General features: G+C 40.3%; 2 protein-coding genes and 1 pseudogene across 7 annotated transcripts in view; 2 read left to right on the top strand and 1 right to left on the bottom strand.

Moving 5' to 3' along the window:
- The window catches only part of FLACC1 (flagellum associated containing coiled-coil domains 1), a 38,587-nt gene extending 24,413 nt beyond the window's left edge, over positions 1-14,174 (top strand). The window contains exons 8-15 of one of the 2 annotated variants that reach the window (XM_017545299.2): positions 3,993-4,090; positions 4,304-4,356; positions 6,284-6,383; positions 7,894-7,997; positions 10,027-10,089; positions 12,652-12,741; positions 12,870-12,979; positions 13,655-14,174. In XM_017545299.2, the coding sequence (XP_017400788.1) occupies positions 3,993-4,090; positions 4,304-4,356; positions 6,284-6,383; positions 7,894-7,997; positions 10,027-10,089; positions 12,652-12,741; positions 12,870-12,979; positions 13,655-13,832 (796 nt within the window). In that variant the 3' untranslated portion in view covers positions 13,833-14,174. Of the gene's footprint in view, positions 1-3,992; positions 4,091-4,303; positions 4,357-6,283; positions 6,384-7,893; positions 7,998-10,026; positions 10,090-12,651; positions 12,742-12,869; positions 13,040-13,654 lie in introns of both variants that reach the window. The other variant, XM_017545301.2, reaches the window with a different exon arrangement.
- Positions 1-23,315, bottom strand: part of CASP8 (caspase 8) — a 115,372-nt gene that overhangs the window by 42,990 nt on the left and 49,067 nt on the right. For 2 of the 5 annotated variants that reach the window (XM_017545292.2, XM_017545291.2), the window contains 2 exons: positions 16,826-17,327; positions 15,536-15,682 (listed from right to left, as the gene is read on the bottom strand). In XM_017545292.2, coding sequence (XP_017400781.1) covers positions 15,547-15,682; positions 16,826-17,327 — 638 coding nt within the window. In that variant the 3' untranslated portion in view covers positions 15,536-15,546. Of the gene's footprint in view, positions 1-12,556; positions 12,588-15,073; positions 15,683-16,825; positions 17,328-23,315 lie in introns of those variants that run through there. The other 3 variants (XM_037744536.1, XM_017545289.2, XM_017545290.2) reach the window with 3 other exon arrangements.
- Positions 19,580-22,627, top strand: LOC108315761 (annotated as a pseudogene).

The following is a 23,315-nucleotide window of genomic DNA, read 5'->3' as shown; positions in this document are numbered from 1 at the left end:
ATGGTTGAACATACACAAATCAATAAATGTGATACCTCACATTAATAGAATGAAGGACAAAAACCATATGATCATCTCATTAGATAAGGAAAAAGTATTTGACAAAATTCAGCATCCTTTTATGATAAAAAAAAAAAACTCTCACCAATTTAAGTATAGAAAGAATGTGCCTTAACTTAATAAAGACCATATATAAGAAGAAGACATAGGAGGCTGAGGCAGGAGAATTGCCTGAACCCAGGAGGTGGAGGTTGCGGTGAGCCAAGATCGCGCCATTGCACTCCAGCCTGGGTAACATGAGTGAAACTCCGTCTCAAAAAAAAAAAAAGAAGAAGACAAAAGGGTGCCCACTCCCACCACTTGTATTCAACATAGTATTGTAAGTCCTTGCCAGAACAATTAAGCAAGAAAAAGAAACAAAAGCATCCAAACAAGAGAGAAGGAAGTGAAATTGCCACTATTTGCTGACATAATCTTATCTATAGAAAGTCCTACAGTATTCACCAAAAAACTGTTGGGGCTAATAGCCAAATATAGTAAAGTTTCAGGGTACAAAATCAACATACAAAAAAAACCAGCAATATTTCTACATGCTAACAACAAACTGTCCAAAAAAGAAATCGAGAGAACAATCTTATTTACAATAGCTGCAAAAAAAAAAAAAAAAAAAAAAAAAAAAAAAAAAAAAAAAAAAAAAAAAAAAAAAAAAAAAAAAAAAAAAAAAAAAAGTGGCAATAAATTTAACCAAGTTGGTGAAAGACCTGTACACTGAAGACTTGGAAACACTGATGAAAGAAATTAAAGAAGACACAAATAAATGGAAAGATAATCCCCATGTTTATGAATTGGAAGAATTAATATTGTTCAAACACCCATACTGCCCAAAGTAATCTACAGATTCATTGTAATCTCTATCAAAATTCCAATGGCATGTTTCATAGAAATAGAAACAACAATTTAACAATTCTTATGGAAGTACACACACACCCACTCAACAGGCAATGTGATTAGGAGCCAAAAGGACAAACCTGGAGACACTATACTACCTGATTTCAAACTATACTATGAAGCTACGGTAATTAAAACAGCACAGTGCTGGAAAAAATAAATAAATAAACACATTGACCAATGAATCAGAACAGAGAGCCCAGAAATCAACCCTCATCTGTATGGTCAATTCATTTTCAGCAAAGGTGACAAGAATACACAATAGGAAAAGGATAGTCTCTTAATAAATGGTGTTGGGAAAACTGGACAGCCACATGCAGAAGAATGAAATTGGACCCTTATCTCACACCATATATAAAAATCATTTCAAAATGGATAAAGACTTAAACATACGAATAGAAACTGTAAAGCTACTAGAAAAAAAGGGGAAAAACTTTATGACATTTATCTGGACAATGATATTTTTATTTGACCCCAAAAGCACACACAACAAAAGCAAAAATAGACAAAAGGGATTACATCAAACTAAAAAGCATATGCACACCAAAACCTTATGCACAATTAACAGTGTGCAGAGATAACATACAGATTGTGAGAAAATATTTGCAAGTATGTGTCTGATAAGATATTAATAGCCAAAATATAAAAGGAACTCAAACAATTCACTATCAAGAAAACAAAAAATCCAATTAAAAAATGAACAAGGGACCTGAATAGATATTTCTCAAAAGAAGGCATACAAACGACCAACAGACATATGGAAAAATGCTCAATATTGCTAATCATGTTCAATGCAGCACCATTAACAATAACCAAGTTATGAAATCAACCTAAGTGTCCATCAATTGATAAGTGGATAAAGAAAATGTGATATATATAATGAAATACTATTCAGCCTTTAAAAAAGAAGGAAATTAAGAAAATTCTGGCATTTGTGACAACATGGATGGAACCGGAGGGCATTATGCTAAATAAAACAAACCAGGCAAAGGAAGACAAATGCTACATGTTCTCACTCATATGTGGGATCTGAAACAATCAGACTCATAGAAAGAGAGTAAAATGGCAGTTAAATAGGCTGGGGGTAGGGGGAATAGGAGATGATGGTTAAAGGATACAAAATCTGAATTAGGCAGTCGAAATATGGGTTTTTTTAGATCTATTGCACAGAGTGGTAAATATAGTTAATAAGGTATTGGACATTTCAAAATTGCTAACAACAAATTTCAGATGTTCTCATTGAAAACACTTTTAGCCTGGGCATAGTGACTCACACCTGTAATCCCAGCACTTTGGGAGGCCAAGGTGGTGGATCACCTGAGGTCACAAGTTCAAGACCAGCCTGGCCCAACATGGTGAAACCCCATCTACAAAAATACAAAAACTTGTTGGACATAATGGCAGATGCCTGTAATCCCAGCTACTTGGGAAGCTGAGGTGGGAGAATCAATTGAACCAGGGAGGCAGAGGTTGCAGTGAGCCCCGATTGCGCCATTGCACTCCAGCCTGGACAACACAGCCAGACTCCGTCTCAAAAAAAAGAACCTGCGAGGCCCTAGGCCCTTGTGCCCTATTAGGTGATTTTTTTTGTTTCAGCAAATCAACACTATCTTTCACATTTAAAAAAAAAAAAAAAGAAAAGAAAAAACCTTTTTAAGTATTTCAGGTGATATCTGTGTTAATTAGTTTAATTTAATTATTCTACATTGTATTCATAAATAATAATATCACATTTTATCCCATAAATATATACAATTATAAGTTACCAATTTACAATTAAAAATAGAAACCCTGGTGGAGAGACAGCACTCTTAGCTGGGCCATAAACTTTTATGTATTTATTCGTTTATCTACAAACTTTTTTAGAGTAGTTTTAGGTTTACAACAACATTGAGGGGAAAGTAAAAAAGATTTCCCATATACTTGCTGCCCCCTTACATACCTAGCTTCCCCGATTATCAATATCCCTACCAGAGTGTAACATTTGTTATAATCAATGAACATATATTGACACATCATTACCACCCAAAGTTCGTATTAAAGTTCACTCTTGGTGCTGTACATTCAATGAGTTTGGACAGATGTGTAATGAATGTATCCACCATCCTAGTGTCATACATAATAGTTTCACTGACCTAAAAATCTGCTGTGCTCTGCCTATTGATTCTACTTCCCACCCCTAACCTCTGTGCAACACTGATCTTTTTGCTGTCTCCATACTTTCACCTTTTTCAAAATGTCATATAGTTGGAATCATACCCTATGTAGCCTTTTTAGATTGGCTTTCTTCACTTAGTAATATGCTTTTAAGGTTCCTCCATGTCTTTTCATGCTTGATAGTTCATATGGACTCATTTTAATACTCATCGTGAATACTGCCAACATCGCCTCCTGGGATGGAGGCTGGAGAGAACTTGGGTTCTAAAATTATCCTTGGTGCTAATGCAGCCCATAGTTCCCCAAGCAAGCTATAGACAAGACTGTGCTGAGTATTAGAGGGGAATCTGTGGTCATGCTGGCTCCATCCAAAACAATGGTTGTAAAAAAAGGATCACCTCACCCTTTCTGGGTAGCTGCCAGAGTAATGCTTCAGGAATTGAGGGCCCCAGGCTGGGTATGGTAGCTCACACCTGTAATCTCAGCACTTCTGGAAGCCACGACAGGAGATCACTTAAGTCCAGGAGTAGTTTGAGACCAGCCTGGATAACATAGCAAGACCCCTTCTCTACAAAAAATTAGAAAATTAGGCAGGCATGGTGGCATATGCCTGTGTTCCCAACTACTTGGGAGGCTGAGGTGGGAAGATCACTTGAGCCTGCGAGGTTAAGGGTGCAGTGAGCTATGACCATGCCACCACACTCACTCTGAGCAATAGAGTGAGACCTGACTCAAAAAAAAAAAAAAAGATTTAAATTTTTTTTTTAATCTGAAAGTGAGAACCTTACTTCCTGTGGGAGGGTGGAGGGGTAGGATCAGATCAGTGTAACAGCTCAGCTCTGGACTTCTTTTTACTAATGATGTGGCCTTCTCCTGGGGTCCCACAGGGAGCTCAAAGAGGCCCATGAAGCAGAGCTCATTGAGTTGGAGAACAACTACAAAGCAGCCTTGAAGGCGGAGAAGTTGGCTGCCCAAGAGAAGCTAGGTACTGCTGGGACCTGGGAGAATGACCCTGGATGAAGGTCCAGGCAATCGTATTTCTAATAAGCTTCTAGGGTCATTTCTGGGACACATAAAGGTTTTACCACCTTGGTGATGAGCTTGGGGTGGGGAAGGTGTGCAGGAGAGCTCACATTTGAATTTGAAAATGTGCATATCAGAAGACTAATGATGACCCTGTTGTTTTCCTTTTATCCAGAGGAGATGGGAAAAGAATACAAGTATTTGAAGAATATGTTTCGTATGTATCAGGTGAGATACAGAGCTCCCTGTTGGATTACAAGAGAAGCAAGGCTCATTTCTGGCTGATAACATTGGGTTGAATCTAGAGCTCTTGTCCAGAAAATTATATCCTGAGATTCTCAGCATCCTTGGACCTAAGTGGCACTAGCTGCACCCAGGGGGAGGATGAACCCAATGGCTTCCATGAATGACAAGTCAGGCACCCAAATTCCGAAGAGCACTACTGAAAAATATGTTTGTGATTACAAAAGTAATAGCTTCTTATTTTTTTAATGGAACTACAAAAACCAACAATAACAACAAAATATCACCACCCAAAGGTAACCACTGCTAATATCTGTACTTTAGAACTGTAGTTGAGATCATATTGTATATTGTATAACATCTATATATATCTTTTTTATCAGGCATATAAGAAACTTTTCCCTCCTTTTTAATGACTAGATATTATCCTAGCGAAATTGCCATTGGGTTCTAAAATTTTCCTGTTCCCCTATTATTGGGCATTTGAGTGGTTCCAATTGCTTACTGTAACAGATAATACCACTTTGAGTATCTTTGAATCTAGAAGTAGAGTGCTTGTTCAAAAGGAATGAACTTTTAAAAAAAAAAGTCAACTTTTATTTTACGTTCGGGAGTAAAAATGGGGGGGTTCACCATGTTGGCCAGGCTGGTCTCAAATGCCTGGCCTCAATTGATCTACCTGTTTGGCCTCCCAAAAAGTGCTAAGATTACAGGTGTGAGCCACGACACCCCACCTATCCCAGAGATTTTGATAACTTGTGTCATTATCATCATACAATTCAAAAAATTTTTAAATTTCAATCTTGATTTCATTGTTATCCCAGATATCATTCAGGAACAGATTATTTCATTCAAAGCATGGAGTCCTCCTGTCATCTCAGAATAAAACTCATCAATTTAATCAGCTAATTTGATGAAGGCACAGGAAAAAAAGTTAGGGCATGATTTCTTAGAAGGTAGATGAAGAGAGTTAGGAGGTGGGTAGTAGGGTTGGAAAGGACTGAAGCCTCAAGCCTTCATCCTATTTAATTGTAAAGTACAGTGACCAACTAGTTCTAGTTTGCCTGAGACTTTCTAAGTTTTAGCACTGAGAGTTCAGAGTCCCAAAACACCCCTAAGTGCCAGGCAAACAAAGACACTTGGTCAACCTATCAAAAGTTAAACACCAGTATCACTTCTGAAATTCTATTTACCACTTACGGTTTAAGTTTTGAGCCTGTGTCTAAAACTCGTTTTTTAAGATACTCCTTGGTATAATCAGGGAAAACATCACAGAGCAAAGCCTTAGATATGTGAGTGGTAAATAGAATAGGTTGGGTGTGAACCCTTCTGCGAACCTAAAAAAGAAGGTAGTCGGCATCCTTAGACCCTATTAGCAGCATCAGGTCCAGGGCCTTCTCCATCCTAGGGTTCCATGTTCATGAAATCTGAGCCAAGCAACAGGACTGATATTGGATTAGGCTTATTTAATGTCACCCATAAAAGAAAGATTTACTGAGAAAAAGCAGACATTCTCTGAAAAGCATCCCCTTATTTTCTAAGTGTTCAAATTAACTACTAGGCATTTCCTTTCTTCTTGTGCTATTGAAGAGGGATTTGTGATTCAGGGGAGCTGACATATGATTCCTCAACATGGAGAACTCCACCTATCTTCAAAGGAAGCTCAGTTCTAGTGGGGCAGTCCCTTGACCTTTGGGTTCCACAAGCCCTCTGCTGGGCTGGAATTTACTTCTTACCAGTCTCCCATGGAGGAGCCCCTCAGTGAGGGCCCCAGGTAAGGGAAGATGCACAGAACACAGTGCTGGGCCCTGCCCACTGTGCAGTGTCAACTCCCTGAGTTGAGTTTTACAGCCTCTCCAGGTCACCTTTATTTTAGGACTCTTTTCTTCATGGCACCTTTGTACCTCCACAGGACAGTATTTATGATGAAATGGAAGAGAAGTGGTCAAAACAGAAGGCAAAATGGGAGAAGGATGAGAAGTTGGAGCGGGAAAAGGTCCTGCTACAGCAAAGTGAGTACAGAAACTCTAGCTTTTTTGATGACAAACGCATTAAAAAACTGCCATGAAGTTTGGTTGTGACTTGAGGAAGGTGGCTTACCAAGGGTGATGGGCCACTTGTTAGGTACGTGAATGGAAGGTGCCCAGAGTTTCCATGAAAGCAAAATGACAACAAGGCTAGGGTCTTTGCTGAAGTTCAGACATCTTACCTAAGAGAGTCTAAGCCTGTACCTTCTGAAACTCATTTGGTCCTTGCCCATGATGGCTGAAACAAATGCTAGAATCACTGTACGGAGTACAGACTTCTTATCTAGACACAGATGAACCCAAAGTTCCAAGAGTTCTTTAATTAGAAGGTGAAATGTTCACTTGCATGTGGGAAGCGGGCAGATAGGAACAACACAATCCATTATACTAAGAGCTTCTATATTCCCATGTCTTCCAGAGGGAAGCCACGCTTGGTAAATATTTTTAATATTTCCAACAATTAACACAGAGCTTGCATCATACAAAGTACTCTGTAGGTGTACCTCCCACTCCCACTGAGCTTGTTCATAAATGCAAAAAAGAAGAGAATTTGTGGAGGCTACACCAGGCCTAGAACTAGTTGAGGTGGGAGTGGGAGCTCTATAGACCTATTCCACATTCTACGCCAATTGCATTCATCTAGATTTAGTTGATTTTAACAAATTACTCATTTAAATGCAGATACTCCGTGGGAAAATTAATTCACATTCTGGTGGGCACTCTAGACTGCCAGAAGCTAATATGAAGACCCTGGAGTTAAGGCTGGGGAATGGGATGCGGAGCTGCTCATATTCGGGCTTTACCTAGAATCCTGGTGCAATAGAACCCAAGTCGTATCCCAGATTCTAGCTACTCATATGACTTTCATCTCATGTTGTCAAAGTCTAAGTAAAGATGTAACTGCCAGTTCTGGAAGACCAGAATTTAGCTGCTCACCATCCAGCCCTGTCAGAGGCTTACCCTGTCTGACCAGAGACTCCCTGTCTATCCCCAGAATTCTGATACTGAAGAAATCTTTGTTTCCCTTCGCCCCTCCTTCCGCCTATTTGAAACCTGCTCTACTGGCAGGTTTCCTTGCTCAGGAAAACAGTTGAAGCCTACCTATACTCCAGCACTAAGAACAGAATGAATTTTATTGCTGGCAAAGTCATGTTAGCCAACAGCTTTAAAATAAGGATATCCAAGATAGCAGAGTGGTTACATCAGCAGAGGGAATGAACAAAATAATAAACAACAGATTCAAAATAAACTACAGTCAAAAGAACCAGAGATGTTGGTGGTAAATCCCATGTGACTAATGTGATTGAGGACAACCACCACACTTACCTCACCCTCAAGCACCTCCAGGTGAGTGTCAGAGGCTGAACACCAGGCTGCAATGACCTTGAGTCTGACCCAGTCTGGAATTGCTTTTATCTTCAGATATTCTAGGTTTCTCATTGCGCCTGCTTTTCCCGTCTTTACACATATATGTGCTTTCCTATCACTTCCACAGAAAAAGAGATGACCAAAAAATTTGAGATGGAATCAGAAGAAGAAAAGAAGAAAATAAATGAATCCTGCAGTGCTGTCTTTGAGAATTTCATTCAAGAGAAGGAGGTAACTCAGCCCAAAGCACCTTGGTGACTGAATCTGTAGTCCAGGTGGTATGCCCAGGTCCCCAGGTGTGCCTCCATAATTAGGTGATCTTTTTGTCTTTCTGGGCATAATCCTCCTCTCCTAGCTTTCTGGAAATGTATGCAAACAGACTGACAGTCTTGCTGTCCTTTAACTGGACAATCTTTCCACAGCCTAGACAGTCTTATCAGAGTTCTTAGAACAAAACTTATAATTAACTGGAAATAACAGAATGCTAAACACACAGAAACTGAAATTCCTTATTTTGCCAAAATCTGGTCTCTGAATATCCTTCTCATTCTTCACTGTAGCTGTATAGCTGTAGTACTATTACTGGGCACTAGGGTAGATAACAGGTTTAACTTTATAGGAACTTGCCAAACTAATTTCCAAAGTAGTTGTACCATTTTATTCTTGCATGTTAAATATATTGGAATTCTAGTTGCTCTACATCCTCCACAGCAATTAGTATTGCCAATCTTTTAATTTTGGCCATTCCAGTGGGCATGCAGTGGTACTTCATTATGGCTTTAGTTTCCCTGATGACTAATTATGTTGGACATTTTCTCATATGTTTATTGGCTCATTCATATATCTTCTTCCATAAAGTGCCTGCTCATTCTTTTCCCATTTGAAAAAGTAGAAGGTGCTTATATTTTTATTTTTGATATGTAGGAGTACTTTTTATATTGTGGATACATTTTTTTGTCAGATATACATGTTATAAATATTGTCTCTCAGCCTGTGGTTTGCCTCTTCATTTTGTTAATAATATATTTCTATGTGCAAAAGTTTTAAAATTTGATGAAAGGCAATTATTATTTTTTCTTTTGTAGTTACAGATTTTTGTGTCCTCTCTTTAAAATCTTTGCCTATTCCAAGGTCATGAAGATACTTTATTTTTTAGAAGCTTTAAAATTTTAGCCTTTATGATTCTATGATCCATTTTGAATATTTGTGTATGAAGTGAGGTACAAAGGTCATGAGTCATTTTTGTCTATGCGGATATTCAGTTGTCTCGGCACCATTCTTTAAAAACACTTTCTTTTCCCCATTGAGTTGTTTTAGTGTCTGATACAGTTTGGATTTGTGTCCCCACCCAAATCTCATGTCAAATGGTAATCCCCAATGTTGGAGGAGGGGCCTGGTGGGAGATGATTGGATCATGGGGGCAGATTCTCCCCCTTTCTGTTCTTGTGATAGTGAGTTCTTAAAAGATCAGGTTGTTTAAAAATATATACCACCTCCTGCTTCTCTCTGTTCCTCCTGTTCCAGTTGTATAAGGCATGCCTCCTTCCTCTTTTCCTTCTGCCATGATTGTAAGTTTCCTGAGGCCTTCCCAGCCATGATTGCAGAACTGTGAGCCAATTAAAACTATTTTCTTTATAAATTACCCAGTCTCTCAGGTAGTTCTTTATAGCAATGTGAAAGCAGACTAATACAGTGTCTTTGTTGTTTTGGGGGAGATCGGATTCTCCATTCTGTTTAATTTTACTATTTTTCTATACTTAGTTCAACAACACATTGTCTTAACCACTGAAGCCTGAAATCGGGTAGTAAAGGTTATCTAGCATTGCTATTGTTTTTCAAGATGATTTTGCCTTTCCACATTCTTTGTATTTTTACATAAATGTTAGAACTAGCTTGTCAATTTAGAATTAGCTTATCAAGAAAGCTTGCTGATATTTTGATTGGGATTTCATTGAATATAAAAATCAATCTGTGAAGAAATTAATTCTTAAGAGTATTGAATCTGTACACTGACATAAAAAAAGCTTTTGATGAAAATACAATTTCTTTTAATATTTGTCAGTGTGATAATGTCGAACATAAGTAAGATTTTCATTAACTTCAACATGTCATGTCACTAGTTTATAGTGTGTGCTTCTTTATAGCAGTGTCTAAGATTTGGTGAATATTGTATTCCTGAATCCTAGACTGGCTTTCTTAACTCCCTAGAAGATGTGCCAGAACCACAGTGCTAACCTTTTCGAAATAAAATTGTTTTTAGGAGCTCTTAAAACAACATGAAAGTGACACCTTGCAATTAGAAAAGCTGAGAAAAACCAAAGAGGTAAGCTTTTTCATCCTTTTCTGTGGACTTCGTATATTACAAATACACCAGTAAAATAACAGGCTCTCAGTATAATGGAATCAATAATTTCCCCAAAACCAATAAGAAATGGAAGACCTAAAGCTGAGTTTACTGGATTCAATAAGTTAAAAATAATTTTTGAAATTATCTTTATTTTGAAATAAAACCAGTGGGTCTTTTTAAAGTCTAATTTGAACAAGTGTATCAGCAATATACTGATCTTCAATGCTGAATGACTTTCATTTCTAGCAAGATTCAAACCACAAATGATCTTTGAATCATAAAACACCAAGTTTTTCCCTTTGAGCTCTGAAAAGTATAAAACTGTCTCCTGTGGAACTGTCACCAAGCCTCTCCTTAAACTCGGAGTGTACCCCACACATGACAACTTCCTCAGGGATTCTATTCTGAGACAAATTAAGGCAGTCTGTAGGAGACAACTGAAGAGAAGCTGGTCAAACCCACAAGGTGATGTGTGATTCTTCTGTCACAGAGAATTTGATTTGGATCCAGAATGGACATGTTTTAGAAAACATTAGTCATTATAAAGGCATTATAAATGAATTCTATCTTAGCGCCCACACAGGGCTTCAGCATTATTGAAAGGCAAACATACTGTAGTGTCCTACAAGTTCAAGAAATGGGCTTTGGAGGCAGGTATACCCAGTGTATTATAATAACTATTTTAATGAGCTTGTCTACTAATTCTGTCATTTGTTATGTCTGGATCTGTTTGTCTTCATTGGTTTTTCTCCTCATTTATGGTCATATTTCCTTGTTTGCATACCTGGTAAATTTGGCTTGGATGTCAGCCATTATGATGTTTACCTTGCTGGGTGCTGAACATTTTCATATGCCTTTAGATATTCTTGAGCTTTGCCCTGGGATGCAGTTAAGTTGCTTGGAAACAATTTGATCTTTTCGAGCCTTGCTTTCTAAGCTTTGTCGGGCAGAATTAAAGCAGTTTGTAGTGTAGAACTAATTTCCCCCACTATTGAGGTAATACCCTCTGAGTACTCAGCACCACACCCTCTGTACGAGAAGGATTTTCTACCCTGCCCGGTGGAACCATGAACTATTACCAGCCCTGTGTTGGCCCTGGGGATTGTTCCACCTGCTCCTTGCTGGTGGTTCCTTCCCCTAACCTCAGCTCTTTCTATTTCTTCCCTCCATCACTCTACCCCAGAGGCACTCGCCTCCTTGCTGTTTCCTTACAGGCCAGGATGCTATCTTGGGGTCTTTGATATTTTCTCTTGCTGAAAAGCTCCTTCCCAGATAGCCACATAACTAACTTCCTTTCTTCCTTCTGAGTTGAATTTTTCTGGTCTTTATTCAAATGCCACCTTCTCAGAAGCCACCCTATTTAAGGGTTCAGCTCCCTGCCCCGACATTTGCTTTTCTCCAAATGGGACACCACTGGAGGTTTTTGAGGAGGAGAATATCTTTTGGGAAAATAACTGTGGCAGCAATGTGAAGAAGAATCTGAAGAGGCAAAATGATGGGAGGCAGGACCTGTTAGAAGGGTCAACTCCCATTTACACCTCAATCTCTCTTCTGCTCCCATCCCAGCCATGGAAACTGTCAAAATCACAAGTAACTTCAGAGTTGCCAAATCCGAGGAATACTTCCCCTTACTTGACGTGAGCAGTATCAGGTGCAACTGATCACTCTCTCCTTGCAACATTTACCTCTCTTAGCTTTCATGGGCTTCTGGTGTTTCCTTCACCTCATACTACACTACCCCACCTCACCACCAGTTTCCTCTATTCTTAATATCTTGCATTGGGGTGGCACATTAGTTGCAATAGATGAGCCAAGGTTGATGGTTTGTTGTTGTTGTTTTGAGATGAGGTTTTGCCCTTGTTTCCCAGGCTGGAGTGCAATGGTGCAATTGGCTCCCGACAACCTCTGCCTCCCAGGTTCAAGCTATTCTCCTGCCTTGGCCTCCTGAGTAGCTGGTATCACAGGCATGTTCCACCATACCTGGCTAATTTTGTATTTTTAGTAGAGATGGGGTTTCTCCATGTTGATCATGCTGTCTCTGTAAACTATGGTTTACATTAGGGCTCTGTCTTTGAGTTGTACATTCTATAGGTTTTGCCTAATACATTATGTCATGTATCCACCATTATAGTGTCATACAGAATAATTTCACTGCTCTAAAAATGTGCTCTGCCCCACCTATTCATCCCTCCCTTTCCCTCCCAATCCCTGGAAACCACGAATCTTTTTTGTGTCTCTAGTTTTGCCTTTTCCAGAGTGTCATATAGTTGGAATCAGTAGTAGGTATTTAATAAAGACTTGTTTAGTGAATGAATAACTGATTGCCATTGTAACCATTCGTAGGAGCTCTAGTGAGGCTGAAGAGAAGGATATAGATGGGTGAGACAGACAGGAGGTAGACTGACAGGGTGTGATTGGCCATGAGTGATGCAGGAGTAGCTCAAGTTGCTCCCTTGCATTACAGTCCAGGTGCCCTAGAGAAGAGAATAGACAGATAGACATTGGCATGATGTCCTGAAGCAACTTCTTCTTATGCAGGTCATAGAGGAAGAACTGCAGATGCAAGCTTTTATCCTAGAGTCCCTTAACACAAATCTCCACTATACCCAGTTGGAACTCCAGAAAGAGGTGAGTCCCTGCTGGAATGGGGGTGGGGATTGAGGGAAGAAGCCAGTTCTCCGCATAGCTCTGCCATATAGCTCTGCTCTGGATGGCTCTGGGTTGGGGAAGATACTATTAAAATGTATGTCTTTCAGAAAGCTACAGTGGGAAATCTGGAGAAAACGCTTCAGACCAAGCTTGCTGAAGCTGAAGAAAAGTATAAGTACACCATACAGATCCTGACGGAAGAGAACATTTATCTGAAGTGCGGCTGCTGCTGAAACAAACATGGCTGAGTTCTCTTTAGGAGTGGGAAGGAGTCTGAGTGAGAAATGGGTTAGGAAGATAGGACAGGTGCTCCCTAATAATGTCAAGGCATGGGCGTTTTCCGGGAGGGAGGTATGTCACTCTAAGCCAGTGACACAAAGCCGAGGTGGAGTGGTGATGTGTCTAGACTTCTCCCATTCACCTGTGTCCTTGTTTCTATGCAAAACAACACAGGAAACACAACACAGGAAATGTATCTGCCAGTTGCTGAGTTTGCTCCGTTCCATGATTGAGGGTGGTTTTTAAATTCATCTCCCCTGAGAGTTTGGTAGTCTTACCATTACATGCAGCTGCTTCTGGTTCCTATGGAAATCCGCTTTGGATCAGAGGTGTACTGTTACTTAAGCTGCATCTTAAATCGTGCAAATAAATTTTGGTCAGTTTTTTAATACAGGAAAGTTATTTATTGCGTTGATTCAGTAGAAAATTCCTCATAGAGGACTTTAGTCACCTAAACACCCTACCTCGCTAAATTCAAAACCACTGCAAGGAATGAGTGAGAGACTGCCATGGTAAAGGAATGAAGGCACATTTCTCTCCCCGCCCCTCAAATATCCTATACCTTTTCTAGCTTTTGAGTTTATATTGATACCTCTTTCCTTTCTTTTTATAGGCAAAAGATAATGTCTAAGAATGAAGAAATTTATGAAGGATGTTCTGGGAGATTGGCCCCTGTCACTGTTTCTAAGGATGATTCTGACACCGTGGAAGATGGTAACAAGAAAGGACAAGAATCACAAACAAAAAGCTGTTCTCCAGGGTTGAAGATGGTAGGCACACCATTTCTGTAGGCCTAGGAAACTCCTGTGAGGGTTTTCTTGAGAAAATGCATATAATGAGTTTAGTACTTGGGTTGCTCTGATTCTATTTTTGCTTTCTTCTGAGTGACTGAAAATGTTTGAATTCTCATCTGAATTTCACAGCTTATCATGAACACTTCATTGAAAAATGACACTCTCTGTACCGGGAGCTGAGCTTTCTCTGAGTTTTGTACTATTTTTCTTCTACCCTTACATATTTCATTAGAAAGAAACTGATTTGAAGGCCTTCTTCCTGTTGAACTTTTACTATATTTGGGGCTGTACTTTTGTCCCCTGGGGCATTTAGGTCACAAAAAAAAGATTATGTGTTGATTTTATTCTAAAGCCTTTTTTTCTCATACCCAGGCACCCTACTTCCCCTATCTCTCAATCATGTTCCCTAGCCTATGACTTAGGAAAAGTTTCTGATGATTCTTACCACCTTATCTGGACCATCACCGGAATTCAGACACCCACAGGGCAGGCAACATAAATAAGTAGAGTAGGCTAGACATAAGGAAAACAATTGCACAAGCACAGTGATCAGTGGCAACCCACAGCAGCCTCAGTAGAGGGGCTTGGGCAGGGCTGGGCACAGGGGGTGGGGAAGAGTAACCCACAGAGGGCTGTCCCATCTGAAGAAGGTGCTTCTCAGACCTTTGCCATGCAAGAGCATGAGGTCAATATTGTCAGATATTCTGATTTTTTTAAAGAACGTATTCTGGTGTTTATGTGATAACTCCCAATTTTTAAACATTGATAACCTCAATGTGTGCCAATAGTGGGAGACTCAAGTAGAACATGTGTGTGGTCCAGATGTTTTCCACCTGTGAGATGCCATTGGCAAAAACCAAAACCAAACACAAAAAATCTCTGAGGAGCAGTAAGATCAAATTATGCTTTATTCTATTAAAAAACGTTTTTGAAAAAAAGATTTTTAACTTTTAAAGATAACTTAATTCCTAACAATTTAAAATAATGCAAGCAGAGATATTTTCTTTTTCTTTTCCTTTTTTGTCTTTTATTTTCCAAGCAGAAATGAAAGAGCAAATGCAAATGCAAATGTGTGAAAAGACCAGATCATTGTTGCAAAAAGCAAATATAGTTAGCTGAGCATGTATATATCACAAAAGCAATAAGAAGTCAAAAGCTAATTTGGGGGTAGATTATTTAAAATTTATAAAATAGTTTGAATTTTTAAAAGATTTTAATCAAATTTTGTTTTATTTAAAAAAAAATTTTTTTTGAGATGGGATCATGTTCTATCACCCAAGCTTGAATATGGTGGTGAAAACATGGCTCACTGCAGCCTTGATCTCTAAGGCTCAAGTGATCCTCCCACCTCACCCTCCCAAAGTGCTGGAATTACACTTTATGTGTACTTTTTAAAATTTTAGTGTTGGAGAGCTTAAGTGGAAAAAGAATTAAAGTTAATAGAATATTAACAGTGGGCTTAATGTGGATAGACAACAATTTGAACTATCAGCCCTCTATATTCACAGCTGTATTTTGTTGGCTTCTGGTATTTATTGCCACCAGCCGAAACATTCTCAAAGCCTTAGGCAAAAGAGAAAGGAGACAGTGTTATTGTTGTTAATATCCTATTAACTTTAGCTCTTAAAAAAAGTGCAAAACAATTAATAAATTATAAGAAAATCTAGAAACTCAGTAAATAAACATAGTGTTATATATCTAAATAGCAGCATCAATCAGAAGAGAAAACAAGTTTTTTTCTTAGTGTGAAAGTAGGCTGCGGCATCTGCTTCCCCATGTTTTTCTTATCATCTTTGTTGCTGACTTCATAGTTCACTTCAGTCAGGATGGTGAGAATATCATCGCCTCTGAAATACATCACATAACATTGTGACTATCTGTGGGGGGAAAGCAACTGATGAACTGTTTCCTCTGCTGTGCTAAGAGATAGTTCTGTAGTTTTTTCTCTCAAAATATCAGTTATTTGAGACAGTAAGTTGCTAAGCCAAGACCTACCCCAGCTTCGCAAGTAAACGAGTTATCTCAGAGCTTAATAGCTTCCTTTAGTTTATTCAGGAACTCTGTTGACCATCAGAAACCTCGGTGTCAGTATTAGAGTTGGTTTCTTTCTCTCCTGACCTGTGTGTATCTCACTCTTCTCCATGTTACTTGGCTCCCACCATTGCTTCAGTGCCCCCCAATATTCTCTGCCTCAAACTGACATTGCATCTGTGGATTCATCTTTTATGCAATTAAACTTAAGGCACCTGAAAATAGAATGTCTCCTGCAGCCACTCCCAACTTCTTCTCACCAGGATCTTTTAGCATTTTTGTTTGGGCAACCTCTTCTTCTACCTTGGTAGCTAGCCCCAGAAACCTTGCAGGATTCATGATCTAAGTTACAAAATCTAAGTTAGATTCATGATCTGAGTTATGGGAAATTCTCACTCTTCATATACTCAAAACATGAAATACAGGGCTAGAAGGAATGTGCTACTTATCTCCCACAATGAAAGAAGAGGTTTTGAGAACGGTTTGCTATTATAGAACTTTTGACAGAGTTGGACAATGTTAAACATTGAAGTGGGTGACTGCCTTCTTGGAAGATTCCCAAAACTAGTTGAATTGGCTCAGTCGTGTTTTAGCCTAAAGACAGAGAGCTGGACTATATGACTACTGTCCTTTCCTGCTCTGTGATACCCTGATTGTCCTTTGAGGTACTGAATAAAGGAATAAAGCAACTCAGCTTGTCCATCTATAAACTAAGGATGTTAGCAATTGCCACTCTCCCCCTTTGCAACTGACCTGGGAAGTACACCTATGTGATCCACAGCTAGACATTTAGAGATGAATGGAAATGACTCCCCTTGGACAGTTCTCTGATCTGTTAATGTTATCTAAACCATAAAGCATTTTCTAATAGGCTCTGAATATGAGTAGAGAGTAGTGGTGATGGAGTAGGTGGGGGAAGGTAGTGTAACAGTGAGGAGGGCTGGGTAGGCAAAACTTACCGAGGACATCGTTCTCTCAGGCTCTGGCAAAGTGACTGGATATACCAGGTTCCCTCCGCAGGGTTTCGGTAGGAAACACAGTTATTCACAGTGGCCATCCCCAGTAGAAAGTCAGCCTCATCTGGGATATATCTTGTCTGAGGAGATGATAAGTCCATTTCTAAATAGGATTGCTCCTCTGAATCAGTCTCAACAGGTATACCTTTCTGGTAGTTATCCCCCTGACACGCCTGAATAAAAAACACTTTTGGTTTTCCAGCAAGGGAAGGGCACTTCAAACCAGTGAACTGAGACGTCAGCTCATATATGCGGGCCTCACGTCCATCTGTGCCGTAGATGATGCCCTTGTCTCCATGGGAGAGGATACAGCAGATAAAGCAGTCCTTGTTACTGTGGTCCATGCGTTGGTAGGATTGCAAAATCTCAAAGATATTCTCTGCTGTGCAGTCATTGTAGGGCCTGATATCAAAATGAAGCTCTTTAAAGGTCTTGCTCAAAGCCTCTGAAAAGTGAAATTTGAAAAGACATGTTATACTACAGTAATTCACAGACCAGAGCTGGAGAGCACACTTTGAACCAGAAATTCAAGAGCAAAACCCTCTATATTAGTAGCTGGATTCTGTAGGCTTCTAATATTTATTGGCACCAGCTAAAAACATTCTCAAACCCAGAGGCAAATGAGAAAGGAGACAGTGTTATTGTTGGTCTGTTTTCTCTACTAAACCAGTTTACAGGATGGGTAGGCTATCATTTAGGGTTACTACTGAACTATTTTTTTAAATGACTGTATTATTTATATAATCAGAAAAAAACAATTTTTGAATAAAAGATCCAACTTATTTTATCACTAAACCTTCTCAAAGTTATATATATTTAGCAAAATAAAAGATATGAATTGAAAATAAAATAGAACTAAAAGACCTTTTACAAAAAGTTATCTCCTCTCTATCCCTCCCTATTACCTAGTTATATTCCATGAAGGCAACCACTTTCAGTTTTTAACCACTTTTTTTTTCACATTAACCTCCATTTTGTAAAGAATTTGGGTTCCCTGCTCATTACTCATTTACGAATTTTAAACTTTTGCATTGAGTTCTTATCATGGAGAATAAGCATTTGGTGCTCCTGTGCAATTATTTACAATCTTTGGTTGAATCCATAGTAATATTTTAATTTTCTATTTTTTTAGACAAGGTCTCACTCTGTCACCCAGGCTGGAGTGTAGCGGCATAATCTCAGCTCACTGCAACCTCTACCTCCTGGGTTCAAGCAATTCTCCTGCCTCAGCCTTCTGAGTAGCTGGGACTACAGGCATATGCCACCACACCCTGCTAATTTTTGTATTTTTAGTGGAGATGGGGTTTTGCCATGTTGGCCAGGCTGGTCTTAACTCCTGGCCTCAAGTGATCTGCCCACGTTGGCCTCAAAAAGTGCTGGGATTGTAGGCACGAGCCACCACCTCCAGCCCATAGTAATATTTCTATTTTTAAGTAATATTTCTATTATTAAGACGATGTAAACATAATGTTCTTTCATCATGTTTCCTTTCTTAATAACCTTTTTGCCTTTCCTGGAATTAGTAATTGTCTTATTTTTCAATCTGCTTTGTTTCCTATATGCTTAACATTATTTTTTTCTCCAAATGCTCTAATAGATCTGGTCAAAATCTTTCAACATTTTCAGGCTACTTGTCTGACTCATTTTTATTTCCTCCTGGAAAACTTCCCATCCAGAGCACTGCATCATTCTGCTGTAATACTAACTGGCTGCTCCACAGGCCAGATGAATGTCTCTTGTCCTGGAACATCTCTCTGTTGCTTCCATAGTAGATTCCCTGTTTCCTCCATCTATGACTTCCCCTTTCTTATTCCTTTACAGGAGCATAACCACTAGGGCATGCAGAGTACATTTTTCAGCCTTTGTATGAGTCTTTACTTCTACTTTCATACTTTTAAACAGTTTACCTAGACATAAGAGTTCTATTTCCAAAAGCATTTTTCCTTAGAACTCCAAAGGCCGAAGGCCTTTCTTCGTAGTCGTTTAGTTTTCAGTGTTGCTAGAGAGAAGACCTTTTCATTCCTGACACTTTATGTATTTGGCTTTTTTCTCTTTCCAGAAGCTCCTAAGGTATGATATGTTTGGAAGTGATTCTTAATCCATTATACCCTTTCAATCTGGAGATTGCATCATTTAGTTCTTGGAAAGTTCAATTTCCCCCATTTTATCTGTCCTTTCTTTTTGGAACTCTTATTGTCAAAAATTGGACATCCTTGATTTAGCTTCAAATTTTCTTATCTTTTGCTCCTATTTTCATTTTTGTCCTTTTATCCTACTTTCTGAGACTTTATCTTGAATTTTCAAGGAGTCTTTCTTGTTGTGTCCCTTTTTCATAACATCTTGTTCTTATGGACTTTTACTCTCTAAGAATACTAAATACCAATATTAAACACTAAAAAAGGTCGCTTTTTTCTCAACATTATCTTTGTTTTATTCATATTCTGTTTCATTTTTTTCTTGTTTGAACTGCCTCTCTTTTTATTTATTTATTTATTTTGAGACAGAGTCCACTGTCGCCCAGGCTAGAGCACAGTGGAATGATCTCAGCTCACTGCAACCTCCACCTCCCCAGTTCAAGTGATTCTCCTGACTCATCCTCCATAGTAGCTGGGAATACAAGCACCTGCCACCATGCCCAGCTAATTTTTGTATTTTTAGTAGAGACAGGGTTTCACCATGTTAGCCAGGCTGGTCTTGAACTCCTGACCTCAGGTGATTCATCTGCCTCAGCCTCCCAAAGTGCTGGGATTTACAGGCATGAGCCACCTCACCCAGCTGCCTCTCTTGTACTAGAGGCTTTCTTCAAATGCCTGCTGACCTTTGGTTGTCCATTCATAAATTGACTAGTCCATTAAAAAGTTGACTGAAAGCTCTGTGTTTGTGGATGTGGTTTGTTCACTAATGGACTTCATAGCAGGATGATTGGTTGGGGACCTGATCATTTTGTTAGGAAACCTGCAGATGTGATTATCTTGCCTTTCCACTGAGTCCAGATTGGCAGGTGCACTACGAGTCATACACATGGTGGAAACTGGATCCTGGCAGTGAGGAGACACAGACGCTGGTTCGAGAATACTTTTCCTGGGAGGGGGCCTTCCAACATGTGGGCAAAGCCTTCAATCAGGACAAGTCTTCAAGTGAATGTCTCTTGCCATCACCTAACTGCCTGCACCTGCTCTTCAGGGAGATGGGGGTCATTTATCTAGAGCTTTCAGCTTCTCCAGAGGTAAATCTGTATCTGCTACCAGTGTTCTTGTAACCGAGTTGGTTTAGAGATCTGATTCCATGCCACCAATAGGTTTCCTTCAATCTCTCTGTGTTCAGTAAAATGTTTCATGGCTTCCTTTGCTGGGCCTAGTACACCCAAGTGTAGATCCTCTCTGGTTCAATGCTATGAGAAAAACTTCCTATTCCTTATGATGGTAGAATAAGAATACATGCTGGCTCTATGATTAGGGGTTTGAATCTGAGGATTATATAGGCTTTCAAAGAATCGTCCTGTTTTCTACTCATTGCCTCACCTACACTTAGTTCCTCCAATTGCTGAATTTTTCCAGGATTCTGTGGGGTAAATAGGCTTGCCTCTTTTCTGTGTTCCCCTCTGTAATCAGTTAGGTTGTAGCTTTCGCTGTTAAGTCAACTACCTCTACTCTTTTTTTTTCAACTCCCCCAAATTGCTGTAAACCTTTAATTAGCTATTGTCTCCATTCCTGTTCGCTTGATCCTTGTTGGATTATTCCATTTTTATTCCTTCTCCAGCATTTTGTTCCTGTCAGCACATCAGAGCTGAACATAAGCCATCAGTCAAAATACAGTCTCACCTCTATTCTCTGCCCAGCGGCCTACTTTGCGACAGCACAGAGAACCCCACCCCCTTTCTTTGTGGAACCGCCATGGCGGCTGAGACCCTGAACACGTATGCTGAAACCTGGAGGGCCTTCAAGGCCCTCGCCGCTGCTCAGCACAGCAGGGCTCAGGTCTGCATGCTCTCCACACCACACCACTTCCACTTTGGCCAAACCAACCGCACCCCTGAATTTCTCCACAAATTTCCTGCCAGCAAGGTTCCGGCATTTGTGTGTGATAATGGATTCTGTGTGTTTGAGAGCAATGCCATTGCGTACTGTGTGAGCAATGGGGAGCTTCCGGGAGGTACTCCAGAGGCAGCAGTCCAGGTGGCGCAGTGGGTGAGCTTTGCTGATAGCGATATATTGCCCCCAGCCGGCACCTGGGTGTTCCCCACCTTGGCCACCATGCACCATAACAGGCCACTAAGACTGCAAAGGAAGAAGTGAGATGAATTCTGGGGCTGCTGGATGCTCACTTGAAGACGAGCACTTTTCTGGTAGGTGAACAAGCGACACTGGCTGACATCACAGTTGTCTGCACCCTGTTGTGGCTCTATAAGCAGGTCCTAGAGCCTTCTTTCTGCCCGGCCTTTCCCAGCACCAACTGCTGGTTCCTCACCTGCATTAACTAACCCCAGTTCAGGCTGTCCTGGGGGAAGTGAAACTATGTGAGAAGATGTCCTAGTTTGATGCTAAAAAGTTTGCAAAGATCCAACCTAAAAAGGAAAGAGAAGGGCTCACGGGAAGAGAAGCAGAAGCCCCAGGCTGCGCAGAAGGAGGAGAAAAAGGCGGCTGCCCCAGCTCCTGAGGAGGAGATAAATGAATGTGAGCAGGCGCTGGCCGCTGAGCCTAAGGCCAAGGAATCGTTCGCTCACCTGTCCAAGAGTACCTTAGAGTTGGATGAATTTAAGTGCAAGTACTCCATTGAGGACACATTCTCTGTGGCACTGCCATATTTCTGGAAGCACTTTGTGGTTTTGTTTTTTTTGTTTGTTTGATATTTTTGAGATAGAGTCTTGCTCTGTTTCCCAGGCTGAAGTGCAGTGGCACGATCTCGGCTCACTGCAACCTCCGCCTCCCAGTTTCAAGCAATTCTCCTGCCTCGGCCTCCCGAGTAGCTGGGATTACAGGCACCAACCACCATACCCAGCTAATTTTTTGTATTTTTTTTTTTTTTTAGTAGAGACAGGGTTTCACTATGTTAGCCAGGATGGTCTCAATCTCCTGACCTCGTGATCCACCCACCTCGGCCTCCCAAAGTGCTAGGATTACAGGCATGAGCCACTGTGCCCGGCCTTTGGGAGCACTTTGATAAGGACGGCTGGTCCCTGTGGTACTCAGAGTATCACTTCCCTGAAGAACTCGCTCACACCTTCATGAGCTGCAATCTCATCACTGGAATGTTCCAGCGACTAGACAAACAGGAAGAATGCCTTTGCCAGTGTCATCCTCTTTGGAACGAACAATGGCAGCTCCATTTCTGGAGTCTGGGTCTTCCGAGGCCAGGAGCTTGCCTTTCCGCTGAGGCCAGGAGCTTGCCTTTCCGCTGAGTCCAGGTTGGCAGGTGCACTACGAGTCATACACATGGCAGAAACTGGATCCTGGCAGCGAGGAGACCCAGACGCTGGTTTGAGAGTACTTTTCCTGGGAGGGGGCCTTTCAGCATGTGGGCAAAGCCTTCAATCAGGGCAAGATCTTCAAGTGAATGTCTCTTGCCATCACCTAGCTGCCTGCACCTGCCCTTCAGGGAGATGGCAGTCATTAAAGAAAACTCAACATTGGGGAAAAAAAAGACAGTCTCGGCTGAGTGTGGTGACTCATACCTGTAATGCCAGCACTTTGGAAGGCCGAGGCAGGTGGATCACCTGAGGTCATGAGTTCAACACCAGCCTGACCAACATGGTAAAACCTCATCTCTACTAAAAATACAATTAACCAGGTGTGGTGGCACATGTTTGTAATCCCAGCTACTTGGGAGGCTGAGGCAGGAGAATCACTTGAACCTGGGAGCCAGAGGTTTCAGTGAGCAGAGATCACACCATTGCACTCCAGCCTGGGCAANAAAAAAAAAAAAAAAAAAAAAACACTCTAGCATTAGGAATAGAAAAAGATAACTGAAATGCAGCAGGTCGTTGTTGATTTGGAAGCACTTTGGTAAGACGAATACAGTATGTTGGTTCTGTGGAAAAATTCTGATCCTTTGGAAATGTGGGATGTTGAAAAAAATGACTCTAAAGCAAGTCTGAAGGCACTGCAGCAGGACAGAAGGGAGTATCTCAGGAGAAACGACTTCTGCAGCTGGGTCTGCTACTTTTACTTATCCAACATAAAATATAAGAACAGGAAGAGAAAAAGCAGGACACACAGACTCGAATGCCTACCAGAGACTAGTCAATCATAAGCCAGTTATAAACTGCCAGAAATAGGATCAAATGTTATTTTAGTAGAAATGTTTTAATATTAAAAGAATACAAATCAAGGGCCTGATATGTTTTCTTCAGTACCAGGCACAAAATGACAAATGATGTAATCAATGGACTTAATCTCTGTGGCTTTTTAAAGCCTTAGATTTGCTTAAATAAATA

The sequence above is a fragment of the Cebus imitator genome, unplaced genomic scaffold (genome assembly GCF_001604975.1).
Source record: "Cebus imitator isolate Cc_AM_T3 unplaced genomic scaffold, Cebus_imitator-1.0 Scaffold178, whole genome shotgun sequence".
Taxonomy (NCBI): Eukaryota; Metazoa; Chordata; class Mammalia; order Primates; family Cebidae; genus Cebus; species Cebus imitator.
The sequence above is the reverse complement of the archived record's forward strand: the minus strand, read 5'-3'. Positions and strand labels throughout refer to the sequence as shown.